The 25,309-nt window shown below is 36.1% G+C and overlaps 1 protein-coding gene across 1 annotated transcript in view; it reads right to left on the bottom strand.

Annotated features, from left to right (window-relative positions):
* Window positions 1-3,512, bottom strand: part of LOC124282666 (single-minded homolog 1-like) — a 57,887-nt gene extending 54,375 nt beyond the window's left edge. Inside the window, 1 exon segment of the mRNA XM_046718691.1 lies at window positions 3,173-3,512. Within this exon segment, the coding sequence (XP_046574647.1) occupies window positions 3,173-3,237 (65 nt within the window). The 5' untranslated portion in view covers window positions 3,238-3,512.
* Window positions 3,513-25,309: the final 21,797 nt, after the last annotated feature.

The raw sequence follows: 25,309 nt of genomic DNA, 5'->3' as shown, positions 1-25,309 counted from the left end.
AACTTAAATCAAGCCTATAATTAATATTGTGTTCAAGCAGTTATGAAATACAGATATATACATACTATTAATGGCAGACATGTACGTGCCTAACTAAACACTTTACCAGCAAATGAATTTCTGCCCTTAGAATATTATCATTTTGTTCTGCAACCTATTGTATGTAGTGAGCTATATATACATCGGAACTAGACAATTTCACAAAAACAACTCATGCTTAACTAATCTCATGTTGATAATACCTGACTCTGCTAAATCTAACTGTTGTCATTTTGCACAATTTCTGTCAAACCTGTCATGCTATGCTGATGAGAAGTAATACATTTCAAATGCAGCAAACAAATACATGAATGACATCATTAGCACTGTCAACAACATCCTCAAATAGGGTCCTACTGGAAATACATTTACGAGATGGTATTGGAAAGGTTATATTCATATATAATTTAAATAGTAAGGTTAGAGACTTTACACTCCCTCCCATACATATTGTTCATCATGGGCAGTGAATACAGTCATGCAGATGTGAAGATAAACATGCTTAACAAGTAATGAAGTGTGTCTTTTAAGATTAAGAAACTTGTTCTTGAAAATGAGTAATTTTCAATTTGTATTTGTAATGGCCACAACTATGAAATTACTCCTGCACAACAGAAATGCACATTTGGACAATGTCATCACTCCTAAAAGATTTGTGTGTCATATAGATTATTCAAAGTAGAAGTAGACATGGATTTGACATGAAATGGGGGAATATACATTCTGTCAATTTTCAAGTAAGTCAAAAAAATCATTTCATATTTCTAAAGTAAGATATGATACATATCAACATTAACCAGATACATACCTCTACACGAATACAAATGATTTCTGAACTTAGCATATCAGGATAAATATACTGAGGTACCTTAAAATACGGGGGGAAAATCAACAAACGTGGTGACAATAGAAAATCTAGTTAGATTTTAGATATGAAATTATGTCTGCATTGATTAAAATACATTTAACAAAACATCCATTTTATGTTTTGGTACTAGCAGTTTATTCTTTAATCTTATATTTGAAATATGACACAAGTTTTCTTTTCACTTCCAACATTATAATTGGAAATATTTTTTCAACCAAAATTAAAAGTACATATTCCATTAGTGTATTAGCTGAAACTAAATCACTGCAATATATTAACAAAGAAAAATCAACAAAATCTGACTAAATTATTCATGTGTGAAAAAACTGAGGAGTAATTTATGGAAAACCTTATTACCGGACAATATATGAACACGGAGACATTGATTAACAATTTTGTTTTGGAACATCAATCTCATGATATCTTCTGATCATTAGAGAAAACTATTTAATGCTCACATATGCAAGGTAAAATGGTTAAATTCATAAATATTTTCCTTTTGATATGTGAAATGACACTAGTTTTGCGGTCCGCCAATCAAGCATCACCGCCACATCTTTGAAGTATGGCTCCAGGCTACCTTCTCCATTGCTGCCGCTTTGGATGTTGTCATTAAATTAATCAAACTAATCATTTGTGAGTGATAACAATCTGAGCGTTATACACGTCAAGATGATAATTATACGATGTCCCACACTCTGACATAGGAAAAAAGCAGGTGAAATCAACAACGGAACGTGGACATTTCATCAGTAATGCAGCATTGTCCACTTTACATCAATACCAATAAATAGCCATGAGGTTCTGGGTCAAGTTTTCATTGTATCTTTGTTGAAAAAAATATAGGTGAAAACACAATTAACAAATTAATGTTTATGGTGTATCTATTGATTGTAAACCCGATGTTTGATTAAGATTATATAGTATGAAGAATATCCAGCAAGGAAAATTTATTTCAGAAATTTTAAAGAATGTGTCGTTAATGTTAATAAAAATTCTGTGATGACATTGACTGATCAGAGTGAAATTACATTTGATTTAGTCTATGGAATATTTCTATATTGCTTTGTTGAACTGGAAATGGGTGTAGAAAAACGAAATATACACGAATGTATAGAAACCTTTTTTATCTTTCAGTAGTTTGTAACAATTTTATTTCTCTTTAAAACATTTATCAAAAATATTATCAGTCAAGAAACATTTAAAAATCATAAAGGAAAAAATATTTTTACATCCATCTCCACAAATCTTTATAAACTATTGCCATATAAATTGTCATAGGTAGTAAAAATATTTTCTGCAAGGAACTGTTTAAAAAACAATACCCAACCTATTATTCTAAGTTTGTTCAATACTAAAAATCACACTGAAATGTATAAATCCAGGTGACCAAGGTTTACTGTTAGTTTCTGGTAATGATAATTGTGTACCATTTATTTAAAATGTTTAAAAGTGTAATCCACAATAACAGCAGTACTTTCTCATGAAAAAGGAATCAGGTTATACACAAGAAAACAGTTCACTTTTTTAACCTTTCAATACCCTTCCTTGAAATATGTCCCACAGGCAGCTAGGAATTTCATTGTATCACAGTTCATATATCAAACAAAATCTCATCTCAGAAGAATCTTAGTTTGGTTAAGATTATTCCAAATACTTAAATGAAACATTCAAAGATTGTGAACACTGTTTGGTAGTTTGTTTATTTTACATTAAGTTGGAAAACTAACCAGAAAGAAACTACCACAAGCTGTTATTTACACTATATATGTAGTTCAATTTTACTCAAGTATGTTTAATTCAGTTTTCTGTGAATTCAATAACTGTCATATCAACAATCAATTTAACCAAACTAAAGTAAAATCAACAAAACATATTTTTACAGATATTAACAGTCCCATATTATCCCCTGGCCATGATACACAACTTAAGAGCCCAAAATTATTTTAAAAAACTGTCCTTGTTGAGCAGTGTGATTTAACATCAAAAGTATTCACCTAATTTTTATACAAACTCTAAGACATGTAAAACTCATAATTATCGTTTAAAGAAACAAAGTTTAAAAGTAAACAGTTGATGTTATTAATGAAACATCCTCAGAATTGAACTCTGGCAGCAGCTAACGAACCCTTTAATTCTGCCGGGGCAAACGGACATAGATAAACATGCTATAATAACTAATAACTGATCCCGTCATGCAACCCTCTGGCATGCAGGACAAGTATCCCAACATGGCGCCGACTGGCGTAATGTTTTGGTACGTACCTTTTGACGGTTCTCCGGCGGCGTTTAGTTGCATACATTGTTTTGATGACCCAGTCTTCCACCATTAATTGTCGGAGGAACTATTCCAAGATGTGCTACCTGTCAGCTGCTCAAGTCACACCAATCTTGACTGAATATATCCACATTCACATCTCAATTTTTTCCGAAAACCCCCCATAACAGTATAGCACTGCTTGTCTGTCCATGACAACGATCCCAACCAACAATCAGGAGATGCCAAGCATAGCCACACTCAACCTAGCAATAAATTAGCTTCCGAAACCAAAAATGGCCAAGTAGATAGTTATGATTCATATAGTGTTGGAAGCACCATGCTTTCACCCATGAACCGCCAGCCACGCGACCCGTCACTTTAATCAGTAGAGGCGGCTTGAAAAGCCTGGCTCCGCCCACCTCACTACGACTGACCAATCTCCTGCTGGGGCAGCCAATCACCCTCGTCAGTTCTCTTTGAACAACTCCTCTACAAAAACTAACATCAGGCAACGAGGGCAGAGTGTCTTGTGCTCTGTGTGTATCGAGAGCGACAAATTGGACCTCAACTGCAACTTTTGTCTACGTGTGACAGTCCTTGCAGAAGGGAGAAATGCAATCAGGCAATAAAGATGGCTTGACAAAAGCATGGGTGAGCAGAGGCAGGCAGTGGACCATGCCCAGCCACGTTTTTCTCTGTCATAGGGGTGGATTCTAGCAAGCGCCTCATTATAAAGGCATTACTTTCCACAAGCAATGGGACAGTTTTGTAATCTGCGCTCAAGTACTACCGATGAGACGCGGTGAAGAAAGACCGAGTGCTATAACCATGGGGATTATAAAGGAAATCGTATGTTGGACAAGCACTCCACTTGATACAGACATCAGTCTTTTGTCACAGTGTTCATAACATGTGAAGGGGTTGTCACTTTCACAATGACATACAAGTGTCTTGCTGAGCTCATGCATTTCACACGTTATCAAATTCAGTTTAACAATATCAATATTTACAATGACACACACATTGAAGGTGAAAACAGGGACGATCTATCAATGATAAATCAAGGTATTTTGTGGGTTAAACATATCCTCAACTTTACAACCGTTAAAGGGCATCTGAATATTTATTGGCCACATACTTGAAATAAATGCAATGAAGGAAAAAATATTGTTATGAAATATTGATACATTCATAAAACACAATCCTTTCTTTCAGACCTTTACCAATAGGACCATGTCTTTTTTGTAATATCAGTTTGTAGATTTCATAAGGCATCCATAATTTGGGCATAAAATATATCGCGGAGTGTAAAAAACATACTGGCACAAAGAACAAATGCGAATGATTAGGTAAATGAAAATGAAATGAAAATTTACCCTTTCATTTCATAAACTTCTTAAAGCCGTTTTTTTAAGTACAATTTTTCAGTAATCATAGCAGATACTTTTATGCATATAGACAAAGCAATTTATAGAGAGAAGTTTATAGTTTACAGAAAAGAGAAATGATGGTAAAGGGCCTAGAGTTCAAAGAATCTTTCCTAACACCGCATCATCATGCCAAAAGCAGGGGTATGTGTGTGAGGTTTGAGTAAAAACGTATTTCATCATGTTGGTTCTTGGGTAGTTTCACCCTGGAAATATCTCAAATGTGTTTGTAATTTTCATAAGTGTATATAAATTAATTAATCAAAATATGAGGTGTAAGGCACTTTAAGTTTTGTAGTTTATCTTTTCCTAAACAACTATGCATAAGACAATAATGCCAATGTATTAAAAGTCTGTTGGGTACAGATTCCATTGGATGTGAAAAGCAAACTATTGAGGAACATTATAAGAAGAGATCACTGAAAATCAGATGTTCTGGCATAAAATTTACATAAAAAGTATGTGCATGTTGATTGAAAGACACTGCCCAACAATACACATGCTCTGCAACAGTAGCATTCAAGGCATCTGTATACATTACGTGTGAACATCTGTATACATTATGTGTGGACAGTCTGAACACATGAACCATCATCAGAACTACATACAGGATGCATCATCACAAGTACAGCAAAACAGTAACACACGACAACTTTCTTCATCTGAAGGTATTTGGAGACAATAAACATTGAAACTACAGGGGTGAAAAAAGAAGAATTCATTATATCCTTGTATTATGAACTTCAATAAGACTTTTGTGTCTAACAGCCTGTTTTCATTCATTAGTGAAGATGTACATCCACCCATGTTGTTACAGGTTGGTCAATCTCAATATATAATTCACATTGTTACAGGGTTGGGGTGGGTGTCTGGCTTCACAAATATAGATATGGTGTCAATGACATGGATTCCAAAAGTAGGGTCTGTTAGTCACTAACTGTTGTTTTATCAATTATACCGGTAACTAAAACTTCAGTGCATTAAATGAACTAAGATTTACGTGAGTCAATAAAATGGTGAGAATCAGCAGTTACAAAACTGGTTCATCTGTCATGATTAGAGAATCAAACATTGTTGTATCATGTTCTGACTTAAGGGGGTAGCTTAGCTAGGTAGAACAAGAGATGACTAGTACAATATATACAGATATATTTACATGAACATCATATATATAGGTAGCTAACAAATATATACAACAATGGAGAACAAACAACAGACTTCCCAGGAAGGTGAGAGCAAGCCTATCGATACTTCTTCACAGACCAAATGTTTTAGTTAGTTGACCAATCACAACAAGCATAGGATGTGTGGCCCCACAATACATATATCTACTATCATGGACATCAAAATATGAACATGAGTTTTTGTAATAATGCTTAATGTTTAAAACTAAAATAACTGTTAGAAACAGGTAGTTATTCATTAAATACAGAGCTAATTGACTGGTGTAATAAAGTTATTTTTAGGATAATGTTTCCACAGTTGGAATATGGGAATTAAGGTTTGTTCACATTCATACTTCGACAACACAAAATGGGAGATTTTGACAAGGCCTACTGAAGGAAGTGCTCTGCCCCTGTACTTGCATGTCCAAATTTTGGACAGGAATTTTTTGTATCAACAGATGCTTCTGATTCATCTATTGGTTTTGTCCTTTCTCAAAGAGATTAGAAAGATCAAAATCATCCCATAGCATATTGTGGCAGAGCTCTGCAGGGAAATGAAAAGAACTGGAACAATACAGAAAATGAAGGTTTGGCATTACTTGAGGCAATCAGAACATTTCATCCCTATTGAAATGGATAAAATCATTCAAAAATGCTACAGGCAGATTAGGTAGATGTTCGCTTGAACTGTCAGCCTACAAGTGTGACATCATTCGTAAGAGTGGCAAGCCCCATGGTAATGCAGATGCCTGATGTAGATGCAGTTTCAGGTGCTGCACACATTAACACAAACCAAACCTACATCATGTCATATCACACAACCTGTTCACCATCCGGTACAGACTCACCTGTCCCCACAGTACAACCTGAGGAATAATGAAGCACTGGTTGAGTATGAAGGAGATGACCACCCACTGTAGCCAGGCAGTGTTGTTGCTTCCTTACATGCTTCTGGTGCCAGTGTTACCAGTGATGTTCTTACAGAAACTGATCTCCTCGAATCACACCCAAACTCACACCACTTACAGAAACTGATCTCCAATCACACCCAAACTCACACCACTTACAAAAAAGGTTGTCCTAATTATTGCCAAATATTTGACTGTAAGATGATGAAAAGCAGAGTCAAGGGGTAACTACAGAGTGTAATCTTTTTGAGATAGATAATGACATTTTGTGTAAGTTTGTTCCACAGCACTATAAAAGTCACTCACAGACATTCCTGAAGCAGCTAGCTTTTCCAGGTACACTATGCACAAACTTACTGTGTGCTTACCATGATTCCAAGCTTGGACGTTGTCACCATGGTAAATAGGGAATCTCACCCAAGTGTCTTCTGATATCAATTATATCAACACGAGTTGATAAAGTTACAAATATCCAAGGCTTGCCGAGGATATTTTTACTTTCATTAACGAGTGTTGATACATTTGATATCAGAAGACATATGAGGGTGAGATTCTATTTATCATAAAAAATCACTCTCCAATGCAAAATGTACATCTCTAAACATGGTACTGCCATTAGACTTGCAGTGTGGCGATGTCATAGCATTGTGACATCATCAAGTTCATGACCTCATAGCATTGTCAGGGCATTGTACAAAATCTACTGTCAAAACGATACCTCCTAGGAGATTGATCTCACACAAGCAATATCACCTGTGGAACACAGTTTTGGCTTGGATGATAAAGAAAGAATCCACAACTTGATGTGACCCAAGTACTTGTGGTCCAGCATGTATTCCCATGATAGTAGATATATGTATTCAGTAAACATATCATTAAAAGAAACAACAGCTATACAAAGTGAAAACAGTGTTATTCATCTGACCAAATTAGTTCACTTCATCATTTTGTATCCTTTTCTGTACATGTTGATTTGGAAAACTGCAAATTCCAGAGAAAACCTGAAAACAACACTAGATACACAAACCCCCTAACTGTTTTATCATACCCTATAAACTGTCTATAATTAACATGTTTATAACAAACTGATGGATGAAATGAACCAGTTTTTTTTGTTCTGGCCACTTGCCTTATACAGAGACCATATACCCGTACATGGTCTCTGCCTTATACAGGTATTTTAGTTGAAACATGTATAATGAACTGCGTTCATAACTCACTAAAATTAGTGGTCCCATTGAGTTCATTATATTCATAGTGTACCATAATTTCAAAACATGACATTAAAATGTACTGTTTTTATCATTCAAGATTTACTAACTGGAAGTACTATAAGGTTACACAATAGTACTTATGTTAAAACTAAAATCTTTTTATAACAAATTTTACTGACTGTAGATACTCCAATGCTATAGAATATTAATAACACCAGCTGTTGATACTAAACTATTTATGTAAAGGTACAAGGTTTAGGTACTGTAAGGATGCAAAATAGTTTGAAAGTCATTTCATAATGATTTGAAATATGAGCGTGAGTAAGTTTGGTTTAACAGTATTCCAGTTACACTGTGGGACCTGCACCCCCTACTTAGTGCAGATATGCTATAAGCTACACAAGTTTGCAAAAGGTTTACCACAGTTGATCATAATTAATGCAGCATCATAAGAACTTCTTACTGAAATGTACACATACTTTGACAGATTCTATACATGATTTATCATGGAATTTTGCAGACAGATTATCATTCAACATCAGGAAGAATAGCAGCATATTTTCAAGCTGCAGGTGCTTTTTACAATTAATTCCTACTGAAATAGACATCAAAACCGTTTTGATTAACAGGTTCACATACTAACAGTAGGACAATATCAATTTTTTTTAAACAAAACAGCGGACACAATAACTGAAACTGACAATTCCCCTGAACAGGGAATGTTAATGTCGGTATTAAACAGGATGAAAGTGACATGTCACTGACATTGGCAGCTAAATAGGTTCCATATAGGGGACCAAGGGCTAGCTAAGTCAAGAAACCACTGAAATGAACAAGTAACAGCGCTCTACAGTATGTTAACATATAATACAAAACAGAATATATCTGATTGTGAATATCCTTTGACATTATATTGACATCATGTAAAGAGCTTAGGAGACTAGTAGACTGAGACAGCTGATCGCAATATATTCCCTGTCATCTACAAGTACAGGTAATCAGATTTCCAGGTACTGTCAGTCATGCAGACAGGTGCAATGTCCACCGTGATATTGACGAGCAATAGCAACCCCTACCTACCTGTCATTTAATTGGAATTAATGTAATTGATTAGATACTCACAATAGGAGAAGTCATCAAGGGTAAATAATTCAGGCATGAAGACTCTGTCATCCACACATCTGGATAACTTAATTAGGGGATGGCTGCAGTGTCCCATCAGAAAGGGTTAAGTCTCCAGATGATGGTTTGATTCTGTCTGAATGGAGTTCAACAAAAGACTTGGGTATATTTGAGGAAGCATCAATATATGACACATAAATATCTAGATATTCCAACATCTAGATATGATACACCAACATCTAGATATGATACACAAACATCTAGATATGATACACCAACATCTAGATATGATACACCAACATCCAGATATGATACACCAACATCTAGATATGATACACCAACATCTAGATATGATACACCAACATCCAGATATGATACACCAACATCTAGATATGATACACCAACATCTAGATATGATACACCAACATCTAGATATGATACACAAACATCTAGATATGATACACCAACATCTAGATATGATACACCAACATCCAGATATGATACACCAACATCTAGATATGATACACCAACATCCAGATATGATACACCAACATCTAGATATGATACACCAACATCTAGATATGATACACCAACATCTAGATATGATACACCAACATCTAGATATGATACACAAACATCTAGATATGATACACCAACATCTAGATATGATACACCAACATCCAGATATGATACACCAACATCTAGATATGATACACCAACATCTAGATATGATACACCAACATCTAGATATGATACACCAACATCTAGATATGATACACAAACATCTAGATATGATACACCAACATCTAGATATGATACACCAACATCCAGATATGATACACCAACATCTAGATATGATACACCAACATCTAGATATGATACACAAACATCTAGATATGATACACAAACATCTAGATATGATACACCAACATCCAGATACGATACACAAACATCTAGATATGATACACCAACATCCAGATATGATACACCAACATCTAGATATGATACACAAACATCCAGATATGATACACAAACATCTAGATATGATACACCAACATCTAGATATGATACACCAACATCTAGATATGATACACCAACATCTAGATATGATACACCAACATCTAGATATGATACACCAACAACCAAATATGATACACCAACATCCAGATATGATACACCAACATCTAGATATGATACACCAACATCTAGATATGATACACAAACATCTAGATATGATACATCAACATCCAGATATGATACACCAACATCTAGATATGATACACCAACATCCAGATATGATACACCAATATCTAGATATGATACACCAACATCTAGATATGATACACAAACATCTAGATATGATACATCAACATCTAGATATGATACACCAACATCCAGATATGATACACCAACATCTAGATATGATACACAAACATCTAGATATGATACACCAACATCCAGATATGATACACCAACATCTAGATATGATACACCAACATCTAGATATGATACACAAACATCCAGATATGATACACCAACATCTAGATATGATACACCAACATCTAGATATGATACACCAACATCTAGATATGATACACAAACATCTAGATATGATACACCAACATCTAGATATGATACACCAACATCTAGATATGATACACCAACATCCAAATATGATACACCAACATCCAGATATGATACACCAACATCTAGATATGATACACCAACATCTAGATATGATACACAAACATCTAGATATGATACATCAACATCCAGATATGATACACCAACATCTAGATATGATACACCAACATCTAGATATGATACACCAACATCTAGATATGATACACCAACATCTAGATATGATACACCAATATCTAGATATGATCACCAACATCTAGATATGATACACAAACATCTAGATATGATACACCAACATCCAGATATGATACACCAACATCTAGATATGATACACCAACATCTAGATATGATACACCAACATCCAGATATGATACACCAACATCTAGATATGATACACCAACATCTAGATATGATACACCAACATCCAGATATGATACACCAACATCTAGATATGATACACAAACATCTAGATATGATACACCAACATCCAGATATGATACACCAACATCCAGATATGATACACCAAGATATATATATTGCATGTGAAGCTCAAAGCACCATGTCCACAAGTAGTTTGAGTTGTTTTCCTCTAAAGCACAGTGTTACACCATGAAACTTATGTTTGCCTTTAAGTATATTAATATTTTTTTTAATATTATAGGATATTTATATAGCGCACATATCCACGCAACTAGTGCATGCTCAAGGCGCTGGTAATTTTTACCCTCGATCATTGGATGTCAGTCTCAATGGCACATCATATTATCAATCTCAACTCCCTGGGGAGTATAGTTAACTCTTGCAGCCACTAGGTGCACCGAGTTATAGTGGCTTTCTCATCCTAACGAGGTACCCATTCACAGCTGGGTGGACTGGGACACATAGTCACACACATCTCCATTTCGCAAAGTGATAGCACCAAGATAAATATACAACATAGACTCAGAATTGTCATAATGCTGAAATGGCCTCATGGAATGGTCCAGGTATCTGGTTGAACACTAGTGGTGTGACCCTTCATCAATACGCATCGATGCATCAATCCATGGGCTGCTGATACAGTGAATCAATACAAAGTTTTACATTGTCGTATATCCTGATACGATACTTCAAATGGGCCACAGTACATCGATGTTTAACTTTGAATATTGCCAAATCGCCATATCTGTAAGGCTGATTCAAATATATGCATACTTATTTTCTCTTCATAAGTAAACATTTTCTCAGAAATTCATGCATCAAGAACTTGTCAGACACAGCGCTTGCATGTTATTAACATTCACAAAGTCCATGTGTAAACTTAATTATCTTGTTTCCGAATGAACATTGAACGATGCTGGCAGAATTTGATGAAATACTTTAAAACACTTGCTGATGTTAATTATCACTTATATATATTTATCAATTTTGTACATGTTTTAAAAAAAGTGCCTAATGTGCCTTTTTTTCAAATTAAAGTTTCTTTCATTTAAACATTGCTTTTGTTTTGACCTTAACATGTTTTATAGTTGGTCTTAGAATTAAAGGTTTTAGTATCGTGATACGTATCGTATCGCCACCCTTATATCGGGATTTGTATTATATCGCAGCTTAAGTGCACTATACTTTGGCAATATATTGTTGAGACTACAATTTTAATATTGTGATGTATCATATTGCAGGGTGTATGCCAATACCAGCACTATTGAACGTCTTAACACTGAGACAGGATATTTTGTATCTTGCCACAACATAGACACAGTGAAGTTACACTCCTTGCAGGAATGACGACATATGTAATTATGACACAATGTGATGATCCCCGAGACATTGTGACCATGACTGACACACTCCGCCCATCTTTTTCTGTGCCTAACAATCTCATTATTAAGTTGGTGTTTTTTACCCAAAACACACCTCTCTTGAATATGTCTGTGACTAACGTCATATAAAGGTTTGGCCGAAACCTGATTTTGAAATTCAAGTTGATATCAATTGTATTAACTGTTGGCATTAAGGAATGAAGTAACTCCTCTTTGTTGATTTAAATTGTTAAAATGATGGACTGAGAAAATGAATGATGCAGTACTTACTTGTTTTTCTTCATCATAGCAAACAAATTTCAGCATCACATCAGTTAGAAGTAATACCAAAATGAATATCATAATAAATACCTAAAATGATAAAATACAAAATGTTCCAAACATACTAAGCTGGGTCTCAGTCAAAAAGCGAACAACACTATATAAAATATTAGTTAAGATTGCTGGATAGTTAGCTTCTATTAAAAAACCCATAACTTTTTATATTTCATAAAAAAGGCCATTGCAAAATGGTTAAACATTTGGTATCAGTCATGAGTGGAACTTTTCAAATACATGTACAAAGAAATGTGTATAACTGGAAGAGAGACTTGGCTTAGTGTTTCTGCTACCAAAAGTCCCTTGATCATCATCAGAAGCTCACAGTCAATCGCCTCAATCTCTAACTTGACCATAATGACCTGCAATTATCCAGGAACAAAGCACCCCTACGGTCAGCAGGCGCGGTCACTCAGCCAGACCAGTGACCACAATGCATCACTGGTCCATGCAGCAGCTGACCAGAACTAGCCCGGGGCACGGATTCATCATCCGTGACCAAGTGAGCACTGGCTGTATACCACTCCAGATAACATCATCCCAGCCATGATCAGGTCTTGCACTGGAGGAATTAACAACTTAAAGAATTTACTTCTTGTCAGTTGCTTTAAGATTAATCATACTTGTCCAACAGAATAATAGCAGAGTATGTACAACATTTATACAAAAGTTGGATTGTCTACAAATCTGAAATGAGAGTTTAAGAGAGGAGGAGCTGATGACTCATTTAGCAGTTTAGTCATTATTATGCAGGGACTTCTAGATAAACATCAAGCACTTTAATCCATGTAAGATTGCTGGTATATCCACCAAGGGTTTGACTGAGTCACTCTAACTACAGTACATTCTGTGTGGAATAACAGTATCCTTATACTTACCCCCATGTTTCATTTACAGAATGACTGACAGGAAAAATAAATATAATATTTAATAAATCTGTTGCATACTAATCATAACGAACCTTTTTGATTATTGATACCCATCTTGATATCAGGCATAAGTCTACACAAAAACAGGAAACTTCTACCTAATGTACAAATGCTGTACATTGTTCACCAAATCAAACCATCTAGAACACATGATACTGACTGTTGGTTACTGTAAAACAACCGAATCTGACAATGTCTTACGTCTGTAAAACTAAAAATGACATTTCCCAATAACAATGATTTCATAATTATTGTTCTTGACTATCACGTTTACTACAGTTGCATGTGTCTAGTGAACCACTGTATGTGTCTAGTGGACCACTGTATGTGTCTAGTGGACCAGTGTATGTGTCTAGCAGACCAATGTATGTGTCTAGCAGTCTAGTGAACCACTGTATGTGTCTAGTGAACCACTGTATGTGTCTAGTGGACCACTGTATGTGTCTAGCAGACCAATGTATGTGTCTAGTGAACCACTGTTTGTGTCTACTGGACCACTGTTTGTGTCTAGTGGACCACTGTATGTGTCTAGTGAACAACTGTTTGTGTCTAGTGGACCACTGTATGTCTTGTGAACCAGTGTATGTGTCTAGTGAACCAGTGTATGTGTCTAGTGAACCAGTGTATGTGTCTAGTGGACCACTGTATGTGTCTAGTGAACCACTGTATGTGTCTAGTGAACTAGTGTATGTGTCTAGTGAACTAGTGTATGTGTCTAGTGAAACAGTGTAAGTGTCTAGTGAACCAGTGTATGTGTCTAGTGGACTAGTGTATGTGTCTAGTGGACCAATGTATGTGTCTAGTGAACTAGTGTATGTGTCTAGTGAACTAGTGTATGCGTCTAGTGAACCGCTGTATGTGTCTAGTGGACTAGTGTATGTGTCTAGTGGACCACTGTATGTGTCTATTGGACCAGTGTATGTGTCTAGTGAACCAGTCTATGTGTCTAGTGAACTAGTGTATGTGTCTAGTGAACCACTGTATGTGTCTAGTGGACCACTGTATGTGTCTAGTGGACCAGGGTATGTGTCTAGTGAACTAGTGTATGTGTCTAGTGGACTAGTGTATGTGTATAGTGAACGACTGTATGTGTCTAGTGAACCACTGTATGTGTCTAGTGAGCCAGTGTATGTGTCTAGTGGACTAGTGTATGTGTCTAGTGAACCACTGTATGTGTCTAGTGAACTAGTGTATGTGTCTAGTGAACCACTGTATGTTTCTAGAGGACTAGTGTATGTGTCTAGTGAACCACTGTATGTGTCTAGTGATCCACTGTATGTGTCTAGTGGACTAGTGTATGTGTCTAGTGAACCACTGTATGTGTCTAGTGGACCACTGTATGTGTCTAGTGAACTAGTGTATGTGTCTAGTGAAACAGTGTATGTGTCTAGTGAACCACTGTATGTGTCTAGTGAACCACTGTATGTGTCTAGTGAACCACTGTATGTGTCTAGTGAACTAGTGTATGTGTCTAGTGGACCACTGTATGTGTCTAGTGAACCACTGTATGTGTCTAGTGAACTAGTGTATGTGTCTAGTGGACCACTGTATGTGTCTAGTGAACCACTGTATGTGTCTAGTGGACCACTGTATGTGTCTAGTGAACCACTGTATGTGTTTAGTGGACCACTGTATGTGTCTAGTGAACTAGTGTATGTGTCTAGTGAACCACTGTATGTGTCTAGTGAACTAATGCATGTGTCTTGTGAACCAGTGTATGTGTCTAGTGGACCACTGTTTGTGTCTAGTGAACCAGTGTATGTGTCCAGTGGACTAGTGTATGTGTCTAGTGAACCACTGTATGTGTCTAGTGGACCACTGTATGTGTCTAGTGGACTAGTGTATGTGTTTAGTGAACCACTGTATGTGTCTAGTGAACTAGTGTATGTGTCTAGTGAACCACTGTATGTGTCTAGTGGACCACTGTATGTGTCTAGTTAACCAGTGTATGTGTCTAGTGAACCAGTGTATGTGTCTAGTGGACTAGTGTATGTGTCTAGTTAACCACTGTATGTGTCTAGTGGACCAGTGTATGTGTCTAGTGAACCACTGTATGTGTCTAGTGCACTAGTGTATGTGTCTAGTGAAGCACTGTATGTGTCTAGTGGACCACTGTATGTGTCTAGTTAACCAGTGTATGTGTCTAGTGAACCAGTGTATGTGTCTAGTGAACTACTGTATGTGTCTAGTGAACTAGTGTATGTGTCTAGTGAACCACTTTATGTGTCTAGTGAACTAGTGTATGTGTCTAGTGAACCAGTGTATGTGTCTACTGGACTAGTGTTTGTGTCTAGTGGACCACTGTATGTGTCTAGTGAACTAGTGTATGTGTCTAGTGAACCACTGTATGTGTCTAGTGGACTAGTGTATGTGTCAAGTGAACCACTGTGTGTGTCTAGTGGACTAGTGTATGTGTCTAGTGGACCACTGTATGTGTCTAGTGGACTAGTGTATGTGTCTAGTGAACCACTGTATGTGTCTAGTGAACTAGTGTATGTGTCTAGTCAACTAGTGTATGTGTCTAGTGAACCACTGTATGTGTCTAGTGAACCACTGTATGTGTCTAGTGAACTAGTGTATGTGTCTAGTGAACTAGTGTATGTGTCTAGTGAACTAGTGTATGTGTCTAGTGGACCAGTGTATGTGTCTAGTTAACCAGTGTATGTGTCTAGTGGACTAGTGTATGTGTCTAGTGAACCAGTGTATGTGTCTAGTGAACCAGTGTATGTGTCTAGTGAACCAGTGTATGTGTCTAGTGAACCAGTGTATGTGTCTAGTGAACCAGTGTATGTGTCTTGTGAACCACTGTACTTGTCTTGTGAACCACTGTACTTGTCTAGTGGACTAGTGTATGTAACTACGTTGAACAAAGAAACAGTATATTCTTGATGACTGTGGCCTGGGCCCAGTCCGACATGCGTAGACAGATGGACCAGACTCCATGAATATATTGATGAGACATACAAGACTATCAAATATTAACTATAAAGGACTTTGGGAGCTACCATCTCCAGCAGGAGCTCTAGACGTGAGTGTGGGAAACTTCTGGCTGAGCTGCACTCAACCTCACATCATACATATATTAATATTTCACAAAAACCTGCATGGGAAACATCTAAATGAGTAAACGATTTACATACAGCTTATACAAACCAACATCTTGTACATGAACATTTTATTTGCTTTTGAATGACACTAAATTCCAACTGAAGTATTTCAGAAGGTCATTTTTTTTCTCTGCAGATGATTCTTTTAATGACAGTCCTATATTGTGTTCTATAAAGGCTGCATATAGGAGCTTGTGGAACTGATATGGCTCCACTATAAGTACTTCAAGGCAGAGCATGGTTTCCAACTTTCCAACATAGCCGCTCCATGACATGTTGATCTCCAGTTGAGATCTTCGAGATTCTAATAAAAGTACAGATAAGCTGCATATCTGCGTAAATTACGCTAATATTTATGTGAAAACTCAATTCCTATTAAGTCTATTGCATACAAATACGCTTGAATTTTTGTAAATACTCAATAAATTTGATTTTACACCATTCACACAAAAATGTCAAATCTCAGCTTGCGAACCAGTGGATAGATAGAATAACTGAGGTATATTGTGAGGTTCTATTTCAGCACATGACCTTGGCAACTTGCAGTCTTTCTATCTTTTCTCATATTACAGATCAAATATAAATAACAAACACGTAAACCAACATTTTAACTTTATCATATTTTTACAATTAATGGAAAATGGCAACATACCCAATAGAGTTTGAGTGAGGTGGGTACAATTTGTTTGGTTACTCAAAGGAAAATAAGGATACCCTATTGAGATGAACACAAGCAGGTACATAACTCAATGACCCATAAAGTTATCTGTAGCTGTGAAAGTACCTCAAGTTAACCTTCATATGCATCTGTTTAGAAGATTATTATTTCAGAAAAGTAAAAAGGGAGAAACTGTGAAAGCTTCTGTGGAAGGTGTGATGACAATGGTCACACTCCCCCTCTGTTAACTCCTCTGGAATACACTGCCAGGAAGTCATTAGGGGCATCTCTTGACCGAAGATTTGGCACAGACAAATACACAGCGCCTACTATGTTGTAAACTGAATGTTATTTGCAGTAGAATCTTTAGACTTCTAATAATGATAGTGTTGGTGCTAAGTGGCTTTTATACAGTGAATATGGTATGATATGAAAGCATAGTCTCAGTTTAATAATGTTTAAACTTAAGAAAAACACCTCTATACATTGAAATCATTATCCTGGGATGTGTGTCAGACTGATTTTCATGAAAGAAGTGTAGTTCTTCCATGTAAAATCAGTATGACACACAAACTACCGCATAATTACTTTGAAACATCTTATCTTTCAAATAACAAGTCTTTCACTTTCATAGCATGATCAAATTGAGTGAGTTGGGTTTTACGTCGCTTTTAGCAATATTCCAGCAATATCACCAGAAATGGGCTTCACATAATGTGCCCATGTGGGGAATCGAACCCGGGCCTTCGGCGTGACGAGCAAATGCTTTAACCACTGTGAATGGGCTAGCCCACCGCCCCTTGATCAAATTGAAGTCAAAGTAGTTTAATCCTTTGGGGCTCTGCTGGTTTCTGATTTGAAGCTTGACATTTACCTATCAATGTATGTTCGATTTACTGGCATGAACAGTTCTGAATTCCATTGTACTTGAATCTAAGATCATAGCACTATTTCTAAAGGTATTTCATAATTTTGTCCCATTTAAATTTTTTTGAAATAAAATTTTAATTTTACTGACATGTACAGATATTGTCCTGTAATACTTACAGATTATTTTTTACTTGGTTCAGAAAAGGAATTTGAAATGGGACACCTACAACAGTCAGTACATCTTTCATAAGTCCACCCTTGTACACTGGTCATCTAAAATTAAAGAAAAGCATGTGACGTTATTATAATCTACTGACTAAGTTAGAGTTTTGCTTGTTGGGGCACCGGCAGTGGATATTGTTGCATGATCCATTTCACAGTTTCAGAAATGGCTTTTATATACTATTTATATTATATTTTGAGGAATACAAAATTATTTGACTTTAGTATAGTTACTCCTTACTGGAAACACAAATACCTGCCTGTCTACCTGCCCACCTCATGCTCTCACTCACTCACCCATCCAGCTAAACAATCACTCACCCACCCATACACCCATACTTCCATTAAAGAATTTCATAGTAGAATCCAAAATACAGATGAGAGAAAATCCTAACAAGGTTGTTTACTTTTGTACCATCTAAAAGTTGGAGATAGGGGAAAAAATGATTTTTTGTGTTTAATGTGTTTGTTTGGTCACAATTGTGTAATTTGAATTTTGTATTTTGAAGGCATATACCATTTACTATTTTGTTTCCTGAATTTGAGGACTGAAACAAGAACAAAGGTCTGGCCATGAAAACAGAACTAATATATACTCATGCCAATAATGGTTGTCACCCCCTTCAATGTTTTTAATTGGAGAGGGTGTGTGGGGTGGGAAGGGGGGTGACAGCCATTATTGGCATGAGTATATTATACAAGAACAGTACTGTGTGAGAACGCTATTGTGTTTGTGACAGTTCAGGCTACAGAGGAGCAAGCTAAGGCACCATTGGTTATGTTCTGCAGACTGTTATTAATTCACATCTGTATGTCAAAACAAAGCAGATAATTCATGTAGCTCAAAATCTTTTATAGACGGGAAAACAAATTTCAATGTATATACATTAGCCTTTGATTTCTATTTGATGCTACTAGTGATCAATCTTGAGATTTGAAAGACTGACATCACCTGCTATACCCTGCTGCATGATAATGCCTTGATCGAACTGTTTAAAAAAAGATAATAAGCGAAAATAAATGCTTCATGTCATAAAATCTACATAAACTCGTATGCACTCAGTTGTGACCTTTTTCCATATTTTTATTATATTTTGCCTCCTGTATCTGCACATGTCGGCACAGATGATAAAAAACAAATGAATTGCTCTGATCTAAGATGATAATATCTTTTGAACTGTTCTTTAAAAAAAACCATTAACCCTAAGTGAATTTAATAACCCTGTATTTGTCTTCATACCCAGTTTGTCTTTAAGCAACAAGACATGGACAAATGTTCAGAGAGGTTTTTGTACCTGGGGAAATGTCACTATGAGACATGCATCTGAGGAATTCAATACAAAATTGATTTAAATTCTTCAAATTTGACAGACCAGAACATTTCATGACATTTTATAAATATTTCTCTTGTGTAGTTCCATCTGTATGGAATTGAGATTTTCACTTGGCACAAGATCTGTCTACTGGCTTGATTAATTTTATATCACCAAAAAAGTAAAAGAATCACTTTCTATTTAATAATTCATGATTTCCCAGGTAATTTAATAATGCCACATTAGTTGCCTGAATTTTGAATTATTAGCTATCACCTGTTTCAAGGCAATTAAGAGGGCTGAATTAGAAATAGTTGTTTCATTTCACTAAAATATGAACATTTTTCTGTTTTTTGATGTTATGCATGATTTCCTTCTTGGCCGAAAGACAAGCGCTTTGTCGTTGGTTAACTGCTTCAGACTGCAGTTGTAACCTACATGTAACTAATATCACAGATATAAATTGATAAACTTAGTTTGACCTTATTCCTCTGACGCAATATGTTCTGCAGCATTAGGCATATGAATCTGATACTTCAAGCTTGTATAATGTTCCTACATGGGATATCAGCCATATACACAGATAATCACTGGTATGAGGTCACAGGCTGTTCAAGACTTTATCAACATGGTAAATATGGTTTTTATAATAAGCACTTAATGAAGCATTATTAAAGAGATCAACTTTAAAGAAAGTTGTGACTGCTGTTGTGGTTACTGAGTGAGTGAGTGAGTGAGCGTGAGTGAGTGAGTGAGTGAGTGAGTAGACAGTCAGGACTTTGTGTGATTCCAGTAAAGAGTAAATATTAGTACTGAAGTTAATTAATGTTGTCTTCCTCAAAATGAATTAGTATAAAAATGACATTTCTGAGACTATGAAATGGATCATGCAATGGCATGAGTGAGTGATTGATACACATAGACAGACCATCCATGTGACCTTGTATTCCTCTCCAGTACTGGTTAGTGCAGTGAAGTCAGCTGTTAACCTTTCATAAACGAGGATTAGAAGATATAACATCCTGTGTTTCTTTGTCCTGCATACAGAAATATGGAAACAATATCTACTAGAGCATTTCTGTTGTCATATTAAAACAGTGTAGGTAGAAATTTTAAAAAATAATGTATATAATGAACCAATTCTAAAACCTAGTTTCATGACAAGGTTGTCTAATGTCAATATTTTGTGTAAACCATGGAGAGAGTTGTTGGAAGTAGTCAGCCTATCCTGCATACTGCCGCGTGTTACTTGTCAGTGTAGCCCCATGTAAATGAGGAGGACAACTTAAACCAGGAAATATTCCTTGACTTTCAACATTGAATATTTTGGAATACCTAATATGAAGGACCACAATATTAATGAACATAATCAATGGAACATCTGATTGATGTATATATCTGTATACATGCTGTAAACTATCCATCATAAATTATCCTTCACTGAAATACACTTCTTTTCTCTGTTTCCTTCAGACCCAGCTTCTCAGACCACTCCTTCAAAATGTGAAAGCTATTGCACATACTATAAAATGTATTGGAAAACTAAAGCACTGCCCTTCATTTAACTTCTCACACCAATGTTAAAACCAACTTTCAGACACTTGAGATTAAAGTATTAAACGAAACACACACTCTCCCTGAAGTCAGACCCCCCTTTCCTCCTGTGACAATGTCTGCATATAATATGTTGGGTATGGCTGAGGATACCATTACCACAATCCTGATACCGAACACAGATAGGGATCAGGTATTCACCATAATGTTTTTGCCGCTACTCAGATAATCCCCAGAGGTGACCAATCAGGGGCAGCCTTACTTGTTCACCTGTAAATAGAACCAGCGAGATGGCCAGATAAACCCCATGTTCATATGTCAAGCCGCTGAGCCTTTGTTTAGACTCCTACAACAATAATGTCAGACAGAATACGAAGACTGCTCAATTGAGCTTTTGTGAACCTTTTCTCCAACAGCAAAAGACAATACGGCAATCTTAGATTTCTGACTTTTTCAAGGCGCTGCTTGTATTCAAATGAGCACTGACTCATAGAAATGGCTCAAATGGTATATAGGTATTCTGGTTCAGAGAGTTACAAAGTTGAAGTTGGAGGGTCACTTTGAAGTTCCCATTGCAGCTATGAGTATTGTGAACAACAGAAGATCAAAGGATATTGTGGACCTATATTGAAACCTAATCAGCACCCCATGAAGAATGACATTGTATCAAGCTTACATTAAGGGAAATGTGCTCTAAAATTGGTCTTGCTTAAAGTAGGCACAGGTATTCTAACAAATATCACCTCATGTACTAATATAATTTTCTTAATGAAAAAGGTATTTCTGTCTTTGAAATTTGATACACCTTGATTCTGTGAGAAATATGTACAGACTTCTTGTGAAATTACATTAAGGCTTAATGTAACAGGAAATTGGTAATAGAATTATTTTTGCACATTTTGTATATTTACCAGTGTAAGAGGTGGTGATATTCTGTGGGGTAACATTCACAATAACCACACCTAGTTCAATAGAAGGCCTGCACTGATAGAGTGGGGCAGATCATGTAAATCTCAGGACAACTTTCCATAAAGGAAATTGTATAAGGAAATTTTACCATCACTGAAAGACAAAAAGAAACGTCACTGCACAAATAATTCAAACAATTCACTGTTTGCAACATTTCTTTGTCCTTGGTTGTCTCTGGGAAGAGGTTTGTTTTCTTTGAAACATTCCAAACCACATCTGAGATGAAATGCCTGTCACTGTTGTTTTTTACTGCAACCAGCTGATCATATGTTTACCCTCAAAACTCCATGCTATTGCAAGAGAAAAGGGAGAATGTTTTTTCAAAAACATAACAATTTCAATTCCTCATTTAACATATTAGGGACATAAAATAACCCATAAAAATCTAATCTTTCCCTGATAACACTGTTACAGCTCGGACGTACTGACGAAGGAGGCGCTGCACCTACTGAACTAGCTCTCTTATGGCCTGAATCATTCATGCCTCCTTTAAACTGACCTGCAATATTAATGCTGATCTTCAAGTGTGTAGGAGAGTTGGTGGCCATTCTGCGATATTTCTGATCTATGAGACATAATAAGCCCCGGGAATGGCAGTGTTCGCACCAAACACAGTACATTATGGGCAGATAAGGTACAACGACTTTCACCTGCTGGTGCTAGCATGTGACTGATGATAATCTGAACAGTAGCTGAGCATTTCAAATGCAGTTGAGGTGATAAGCTGTTGTTGGTGTGGGGACATTATCACTAGCCCAGTTGCTAACGATGTGGAATTATAATAATACTTAGATGAAGAAAAGTAATGAAATTATTTGTATCATAGAATTTTCCATTTCTTTTGACACAAATGTGATTGACAAGATTCAGGAAAAACTAGCAAATATACAGATATTGCTTATGAAATGACATGCTTGCATCTCAAATGCCTTAGGTGTGGTACCTCCCAGTCTCTTTACTGACATTGGGTTAGTACCCTGGTTAGCTTCCAGGAACACAGCCCTTCGGACACCCTGGGTAATGCAGAGGGCTGTAGTGTTGGGAAGTCTTCACATTCTCAGAGAAGTTCCTGATAGGTTCATGTGGGCAGTGCTTCTAGGGAGAAGTCCCATTTGCTGTCTGGGCTGTGTTTGAAGGAGGCACGGGCCCTGAGCTGAAGATGACCTTAACCAGCCTGACTGGGCCAGGAGCACCTGAATACTCTTGGCTCATTTATTACTAGATGCATTATAATCTGTAAATAACAATAACAACAATAACAATGGTCAGTATTATAGGTGCACTAAGACAGTCTTATAAACTTGATATCATGCTCCCATATATATACACTTTATATTAGATGGGGCAGTTCACTCCGCATATATTCATATGCAGTTTCTACGGTTACTATTGTGAATACCAATGTGTCTTAAACTTACTTAAAAAACACATTACCTGTATGATAAAGAGATCCTTAATCCCCTGTGCTTCTATATTATTCACATTACATATTAGGAATATTTTATTGTTTAATCATTTATTTATAATTTATTATTATCATTATTAACATCAATACAAAACATGACATGATAAATAATTATTATGATATTACTGATACAATGGAAATCATCATGAAAATAATAATATTAATAATAATAATCATAACAACAATGATATAAATATATGAAACATGATAGAGAAAAGGAGTTCACAATTACTTAATAATTATATTTTCATCTCCACAGTTATAAATTAATGACAAGATTTTGCTTTTAAACTTTCAAATTTAGTTGTCAGACAATGGATGATTTAATCAGAACAGGTATATTGTACATAATAACAGTAAATTACAAATACCTGTGTACAGGTGTATCCTGTGTCAAATAGTACTTCAGTGATAACATCATAGACAACTTGTAATTATATGATTGGCTTGACCACAATGGTGTGACATATGGCCAGGAGAAGCACTTTAGATATGTAGCAAGTGTATGTAATTGACAAGTCATAATTATCACTCAATCTGGCTATGCCAAGTCTGTTCTTCACACTTTTTCATCAATCACTTGTCAATAATTCAATATATCTCATAAAGTTAGAAATAAAGCTTTTATGTGCACCTGTTGACTGGCCGACTGCTTGTACATTCTACCATATGCTTGTACATTTCAGACATAGAGCCTCAATTTCAATCAGTTTAATGCAGTTTTTTTATGATGCAGTTATTGTAGTATGCAAAATAAAATTTTCTAATCACCTCTTTCTTGATGAGACCAGAAGTACCTCATTATAGCATGAGTGATTTCTGACAATACCTGAACATTTTGGGTGAGAAATTGATGATTGTTTTACAGTTGAAATTACTTTCAAGTATCATCATAATTGTATCTATTTCATGTGATCCAAATATTTGAAAATTTCACTTCATTGGCCCCACCTGATCAAAACGCGCTATAATGAGGATTTCAAGTCTCCATCAGCCACAGGTAAACTTTCCAGGTAGTCTAGTGGGATCACGGCCTCACTGCCCCATGGGGTGAATCGATTGTTGATGGAAGGTAATTACGCTTACCTTACAGGAGGGATACTGTCTTGAGACCCATTTTTACCTGGCCAAGGTAATTTAATCAACACATAAGTGCCTTAATTATCATGAGAGTTTTCACCTTGCAACAACTTGATTAATGATGATCAATAAAATTTCTGTTTTCGGTCATTTCGTCAAAAATCATATGCCTTCGATGGAGGGGGAATGAAGAAGAGACATTTTTAATCAGCATGCTGTGTTTACTGATGGGCCAGAGTTTTCAGTTATCCCAGGGAAAGTGAATTGGTTCCAACTGAGAATGCAATGATGGGAAATACCTTGCAGGTGACAAATGTAATTAGCTGTACATCAATCAGAACAGATGTCGTCATACGAGAATAGGTGATCATTCAAAA

The sequence above is a fragment of the Haliotis rubra genome, unplaced genomic scaffold (genome assembly GCF_003918875.1).
Source record: "Haliotis rubra isolate DU_JTF1 unplaced genomic scaffold, ASM391887v1 Scf300, whole genome shotgun sequence".
NCBI lineage: Eukaryota > Metazoa > Mollusca > Gastropoda > Lepetellida > Haliotidae > Haliotis > Haliotis rubra.
This window is presented reverse-complemented; position numbering and strand designations above follow the sequence as displayed.